Below are 7500 nucleotides of genomic sequence, written 5' to 3'. Positions count from 1 at the left end.
ACTGTTAATTACTGAGTAATTAACCTTTAATTCACGTTATCATGTTGATCATGCTTAAGTAAATCATAATGATGATCATGTTTAATAAATCATAATTCATAATGATGTGCCCACCGTACCCAATGCATTAAAGGTGCCATGTGTAAGAATTGAGGTGTTAGCATGCTAAATTACTAGCCACAGCCCGATCGCCCTTCAGCTCATCGCCCTTATTTCTTCTCATTCTTTTGATGCGTGTAGCTCATTTTTTCGGATATTTTTACCTCAATTCTTACACATGGCACCTTTAAGTGATGTATTCTGATGCTGTGTGTGTGTGTGTGTGTGTGTGTGTGTGTGTGTGTTCTCTCTCTGATGCTGAATGAACAGCATGTAATGTTTCACAACACAAGCCAGAAGGCCCGTGTGTGTGTGTGTGTGTATTTTGAACGTTGCCCACTAGGTGTCAGTAAAAGGCTAAAGAAGCACTGAAAGCAGGTGTGTAGATGAGATCTCCCAGCAACCCATTTTATGGAGTGAGTGTGTCAGTGTGTGTGTGTGTGAGTGTGTGTGTGTGTGTGTGTGTGAGAGTGTGTGTGTGTGTGTGTGTGTGTGTGTGTGTGTGTTAGAGGGAGAGATTTCTTTCTGTAAAGTAAAGCCCATTACTCATTGTGTTTTTGTTTGTGCATGTGTGTGCATGTGTGTGTGTGTGTGTGGATGGGTCTGTGTGCATGTGTGTGCATGTGTATGTGTGTGTGTGCATGTGTGTGTGTGTGTGCGCATGTGTGTATGTCCACTCCACCTCTGTTGTTAAAACCCTTGGCATTCAACTTGACTCCACCCTCAGCTTTGATCCTCATATCAGATCACTCACTAAGAATGCCTTCTTTCACCTCCGCAACATTGCCTGTGTGTGTGTGTGTGTGTGTGTGTGTGTGCCTTCTTTCACCTCCGTAACATTGCACGCCTCCGACCCTTCCTCTCTGCTAGTGATGCACAGACTTTGGTTCACTCTTTCATTATGTCCCGTCTAGATTACTGCAACTCACTTTTCCTTGGTCTCCCCACTAAAACCCTTCACAGACTACAACACATTCAAAACTCTGCAGCCACCAGACTCTCCACCCTGATGGTGGCAGGTCCTTCAGTGCCTTGGCCCCCAAACTCTGGAACTCCCAGTGTGTGTGCCTGTGTGTGTGTGCCTGTGTGTGTGTGTGTATGTGCCTGTGTGCGTGTGTGTGTGTGTGTCTATGTATGTATGTGTGTGTGCCTGTGTGTGTGTCTGTGTATGTATGTGCCTGTGTGTGTGTGTGTGGGCCTGTGTGTGTGTGCCTGTGTGTGTGTGTGTGTGTGTGTCTATGTATGTATGTGTGTGTGCCTGTGTATGTATGTGCCTGTGTGTGTGTGTGTGCCTGTGTGTGTGTGCCTGTGTATGTGCCTGTGTGTGTGTGCCTGTGTGTGTGTGCCTGTGTATGTGCCTGTGTGTGTGTGCCTGTGTGTGTGTGCCTGTGTATGTGTGTGCCTGTGTGTGCCTGTGTGTGTGTGCCTGTGTCTGTGTATGTATGTGCCTGTGTGTGTGTGTGTGTGCCTGTGTGTGTGTGTGTGTGCGTCTGTGTGTGTGTTAGGGGTGTAAAGATTAAACCGATACGTATCGGTATCCGTTTTTAACGTGTAAGATACGGCTACATCGATACGTAAAGTATCGCCCCGTATCGGAAAAAAACTCAAATGAACCGGTCGTTATATCGATTTACTTGTTATGAATCGGTGCACAACCTTTTCTGCTCGCTCAGACTGTCAATTACGTTCCAAGCAGCGGGTTCATCCCACTTCCGGTTTTAAAACTATACGTGGTACGGAATTGTGGGTACTGCAGTTCGTTTTTGGTTACATTCACTGCCCAAAGTTGTCAAATGACCTCATTACCCATACATCTACTGCAATTTAAGCATGTAGCAACTTAAGCATGTGACAACTCGGTCGGCTTTTGTTTTTCGAAATCCAGCGCGAAATTAAACACTTATAGCATTCCTAAACAGCAACGATAGTCTGTAGAGTAGCCTTACCTTTGATGAAGGGATTTCCTTAATGTTAAATAATAATTTGGCCCTTGCTGCTAAAACGATGCACAAATTATTAGCCAATGATTTTGTTCATATTCACTAAGACTTGTGGCATTTTAGGTTTCTGCATTAGGTCTACTGTTGGAACAAAATAAGCCCAGAGAGTTCATTGATTTGTAGGCCTATTTTATTCTTGTAGGGTAGGCTAGGCCTATATGAGAAAAGGCCAAGAGTGTCTTAAGCACTGTTTTATTTTATTTCGGTATTGTCTTACCTCAACAAGGCTATAGCTCCATGAAAACAATCAGATATAACTCTATAAAATCTGTAAAGTCTATAAAAATGTATTTTTATGTTGTATTTGGCTGCTGTGCTTGACTGAAATGTAGACTATTCTTTTTTCATTTCAATACAGTATATGAAACAAACCTCAGTTTAGATAATCATATTGACAGATTTTGTTGCCTAATTGACAACCATGACCATGATAACTGATAATATAAAATGAATGAGCACCTTGAGCAAATTATAAAAAATCTTTCAGAATGCTTTCCATTCTTGAACTGCATCGAATTGCATCGAATCGTACTGAATCGTTTTTTATAAACATGTATCTTTTCTTGTATCGAATCGTGCCCATGTATCTAGATGCGAATCGTATCGTCTTTTACATGAGAGATTCACACCCCTAGTGTGTGTGTGTGTGTGTCTGTGCATGTGTGCCTGAGTGTGTGTGTGTCCACTACCCAGACATGTGTGGCTCCAGGTTAAATTCACACAGATGACCTAAAAACCTGTCTGACAAGGCAGGTAACTTTTCCAAGGTGTGTGTGTGTGTGTGTGTGTGTGTGTGTGTGTGTGTTTGCTTGTGAGTGTTGTAAGTTGTAGGTGTGACTTGAGTGTGTATGTGAGTGTGTGATTGTGTAACTACATGTGTTTAAGTGTGTGTGTGTGTGTGTGTGTGTGTGTGTGTGTGTGTGTGTGTGTGTGTGGGTGTGTGTGTTGTGTGTGTGTGTGTATGTATGTGCTAGAACCATGGGACCATAAGGCTTGACTGACATATAGGTCAACTATTGGCTAGAGGGTAGAGGACTCCCTCCTAACTGACCAATGGGAGAGAAGCAAACCCTGACATCACAGAGAGGGAGAGAGAGAGAGAGGGAAAGAGAGGAGAGAGAGAGATAGAGAGGAGAGAGAGAGGGAGAGAAATTACATCTTTGTTAAAATACATGAGGAGTTGCAAGATGCAAAAAAGTTCAGTCCATCTTCACTAATGTTCAAAATATGTTAATGTCAATTTAAGTTTTTAGTTATCAGTTTGACTGATATTAAGTTAATAAATATATTTCTGTAATTTAATCAAAAATGGACTTGACTGTTTTTACATCTTAACCCTTCACATGCTTACACGTGTGTGCATGTGTGTATGTGTGTTTGTGTGTGCATGCATGTAAGTGTGTTTGTCTGTGTATGCATATATGTGTGTGTGTGTGTGTGTGTGTGTTTGTGTGTGTGTATGCGTAAGTGTGTTTTTGTGTGTATGCCTAAGTCTGTTTGTGTGTATGTGTAAGTGTGTTTGTGTGCGTGTGTTTGTGTGAGCATATGTGTGTGTGTGCGTGTGTGTGTGTGTGTGTGTGTGTGTGTGTGTATGCGTAAGTGTGTTTGTGTGTGTATGCGTAAGTCTGTTTGTGTGTATGTGTAAGTGTGTTTGTGTGCATGTGTTTGTGTGAGCATATGTGTGTGTGTGTGTATGTGTGTTTGTGTGAGCATATGTGTGTGTGTGTGTGTGTGTGTGTGTGTGTGTGTGTGTGTGTGTGTGTGTGTGTGTGTGTGTGTGTGTGTGTATGTGTATGTGTATGTGTATCAGAGAGTGAGAGTGATCGCTTACTTCAGACCAGGAATGTCCAACATGTTGGTCAGCCCCGTCCAGTTGATGTCCAGCAGCTGAAGGAGAAAGATAAAAAATGAAAAATGTGCGTGCGTGCGTTAGCGTGTGTGCGTTAGCGTGTGTGCGTGTGTTAGTCTCTCTCTCTGCTCTGATTATTATGGGGCGCTGTGTGAGTTGTGGATGTGCAGCGTTTACTAGTAGAGAAACAACAGAGTCCAACCTTCATCTGTCCCAATCTCTCTATCTTGGGGGGGGGGGGGGGAGAGAGTATAGAGAGAGAGAGAGAGAGAGAGAGAGGAAAGACACTGAGATACGACCTAGTTATCATAGCCCCAGATGAAGTAGGGCAGGGCAGCCGTGGCCTACTGGTTAGCGCTTCAGACTTGTAACCGGAGGGTTACCTGTGTGTTCACTGTGTGCTGAGTGTGTTTCACTAATTCACGGATTGGAATAAATGCCAATGAGACCAAATTTCCCAGTCAGTTCCCATTAATTATCCTTCCTAACAAAATGTCAATTTTTAAAACCTTCCTTACAAAAGCAAGTAACATACGACCTGAAATTTTAAATGAAAATAATGAGGGTAAGCTAAATATGTACTAGCCTGTCACGAAAGAAGAAATGCAAGTGTAAGCCAGTGATCCCACCCCTACTGTTGTTTATCAGTTTTACTATTCTATTAACCTACGTTGTCTTCCCTACTGTTGTTTATCAGTTTTACTATTCTATTAACCTATGTTGTCTTCCCTCTGTTATTACATTATCAGATTCTTATTGTTTTTATTAGTAAAGTTATTATTATTATTATTGTCTCCTGTTTTTATTATTCCATGTTTTTCTTTGTAATGCTTTGGCAATATTGTAACTTAGGGTAGGAGCACACACACACACACACACACACACACACACACACACACACACACACACACACACACACACACACACACACACAGATCCCTGCTTTGAGAGAAATGCCCTTAAATGGACACAGCAGGACTCTCCTGTTGCCACGGATACAATCCAAACGAGACTCAGACAAACATGATGAAAGAAAATATTGCTCTCATTCTCTCACTCTCACACACACACACACACACACACACACACACACACACACACACACACACACCCTCTTTCTCTCTCTCTCATGAGTTTTCACAGATTCATGGCCGGTACAAGAAACATGGTCTTTTCCAAATAAATGTGCTTCCTGTAACTGCTAGTGTGGAGCTATATATTGCCAACTGTTTGGCCTTTCTTGTAGCCCACAAATGCAAAGTCCAGACACATCCTGCCTGATACCTGCTAATGAGGAGAGACATCCTGATACCTGCTAATGAGGAGACACATCCTGATAACTGCCCAAAGTGTGCTGCAAGATGGCCGCCGAGTGGGAGGACTTGCCTAAAAGGACGTATCCTTTTACTTTACTTACTATCCCTTTGGCTACCAGACACGTTTAAAAGCCTAGGCTACCAGACATGCTCTAGACCTGCTCATCCTCCGTGTGTAGGATCTGAGCAGCTCGGACACAAACACACACACACATGTGTGAGGGAGACAGTGTGTGTGTGTGTGTGTGTGTGTGTGTGTGTGTGAGTGAGAGAGAGAGACAAAGACACTATAATAAGAGTGACCTTGTCATGCCAATAAAGTGTTTTTAATTAAAGTGAATTTAAATATGAATTTGAGAGAGAGGGAGAGAGAGAGAGAGAGAGAGAGAGAAAGTGAGTGATTGTGTGTATGTGTGTGTGTGTGTGTGTGTGTGCATGTGTGTGTGCGTGTGCGTGTGGACGTGTGTCCTTCTGAGTCACTCTCCTCTGATTATTACTCAGACGGAAAACAAAACGGAAATCATGACACACCCAAATTACACACACACACACACACACACACACATCATACTGAGAGAGAGAGAGAGAGAATGACAAAGAGAGAGAGGGAGAATGGAGGATGTAGATGTTGAAAGGAAGGGGAGTTTTCTGTTACTGGGAGACTCAGCTAGACATGAGACATGTCTTTACGTGTGTGTGAGTGTGTGTGTGTGTGTGTGTGGGGGGGGGGGGGGGGGGGGGTGTTGGAGACTCAGCTAGACATGAGACATGTCTTTAAGTGTGTGTGTTTGTGATCGGGATGGCGTTGCGGTGATGGAAATAGGAGACAGTGGTGATGTTTCTCAAAAAATAGCTTTTAAGTTTTTATTTCCACTTTAGCAGCTGAGCTTGTACCAGTCTGGAGAAATCGGAAAAACAAAAGGAAAAAAAACAAACTCCAAACAATAATCTCAGATCAATCACTGAAAAACTTCAAAAACTACATCAAAATGAACTTTGACAACCCTTTTCAATTATAGGGTACTTAGGCTTCAAATCGCTAGAAGTTTTTAGGCCTATACGCAGGGGCAATCACTTGCTCACCTCAGACCATTCTACCTCCTTCTGCCTCAACCATATTCCCACCAGAGAATTTAACTCTCCAGCATAAAGCAATGCACAATTCAACAATCAATCAATCATATAAATATCCATTCTCCATATCAAGATCCATGACTACAGTCAATACAATAAAACGAACGGTTCCATCGCAAGGCAATCATCTGGAATTACTCCATAACACAATAGACCTCTCCGGAATAAGTCCCGCCTCCGAAACATCCGTATCCACCCAACTTCCGGTCGTCAAATGTCTATGGGAAATAACATGGTGTTTCCAAATATCGTACCTGTCAAACATCTGTAGGTGACAAAGTAGAAAAAGCTGGTGGGCCGATTGGCCTACACACTTCTGCCATCTAGTTTCCACTGGATTTCTTTTGTTCTATACAAAGCATAAATTACAGAAAACCCCAAACACCCCTCTTGTCCTGCACACTTGACCTCTGCTCGTCCATGACGTCACACTCAACAAACTTAAAAGGTTCCTTTCGACTTGCCGTTGGGTCTTTGCGCAGGCCACAAACCAGAAAGTAAACATCCAACCACAACGTGTGTTCTCTGCTATTGTCCATTAAAATGAAATGTTTTGCTAAATGTCCGTGTTTCCTCAACCTGCAGTTGGCCACCCTGAAAGTAAGGCTCCTAACTAATATTGTTACGTTTGCGTTGCAGTTTACAGTTGTTGTTACAACCATGCTGGATGCTGTTCGTGTTTGTGTGCGCAAATAAAGTGTGTTTGTAAATCACGTTGTCCGTTCTGTGTGTGTGTGTTTCTCTCTTGTGAAATTAACTGCTTGAGACATTTATAAGTGCATGAGTCTTTATGTGTGTGTGTGTGTGTGTGGAGGTGTTAGTGTCAGCAGTAGGGATATTAAAGGAAAATTCCGGTATTTAACACTTTGAGTCCCTTTTCTGGTTCGTTTAGGATGGACTAGAGTGGTGGACACCGACATTTTGACGATTGGTCCGGTCTCGACTTTCATCATTGAGCTCAATGCAAATCAAACCAGCTAATAGGCTAACTGAAATAACACCCATGCCAATCTCTAGGTATGGTGATGGGTATGTGATGATGTGGGCCGATTGGCCTACACATGCTCAATTGATTGGTTCTTGAATGGTCCTCATTTTGCCT

At 42.7% G+C, this 7500-nt stretch overlaps 1 protein-coding gene and 1 long non-coding RNA gene across 7 annotated transcripts in view; one reads left to right on the top strand and one right to left on the bottom strand.

The window, feature by feature from the left end:
• The window catches only part of LOC121692623, a 17396-nt gene extending 14295 nt beyond the window's left edge, over positions 1 to 3101 (top strand). For 2 of the 3 annotated variants that reach the window (XR_006025293.1, XR_006025292.1), the window contains exon 6: positions 569 to 673. This is a non-coding gene — a long non-coding RNA (uncharacterized LOC121692623). Of the gene's footprint in view, positions 1 to 568; positions 674 to 2984 lie in introns of those variants that run through there. The other variant, XR_006025295.1, reaches the window with a different exon arrangement.
• Positions 1 to 7500, bottom strand: part of esyt2a (extended synaptotagmin-like protein 2a) — a 54178-nt gene that overhangs the window by 19913 nt on the left and 26765 nt on the right. For all 4 annotated transcript variants that reach the window (XM_042071348.1, XM_042071349.1, XM_042071350.1 and 1 more), the window contains exon 7: positions 3931 to 3986. In XM_042071348.1, the coding sequence (XP_041927282.1) occupies positions 3931 to 3986 (56 nt within the window). The remainder of the gene's footprint in view (positions 1 to 3930; positions 3987 to 7500) is intronic.

Source organism: Alosa sapidissima, chromosome 19, assembly GCF_018492685.1.
Source record: "Alosa sapidissima isolate fAloSap1 chromosome 19, fAloSap1.pri, whole genome shotgun sequence".
Classification (NCBI taxonomy): domain Eukaryota; kingdom Metazoa; phylum Chordata; class Actinopteri; order Clupeiformes; family Clupeidae; genus Alosa; species Alosa sapidissima.
Note: the sequence above shows the minus strand (reverse complement) of the source record. Positions and strands in the feature narration are given on the sequence as shown.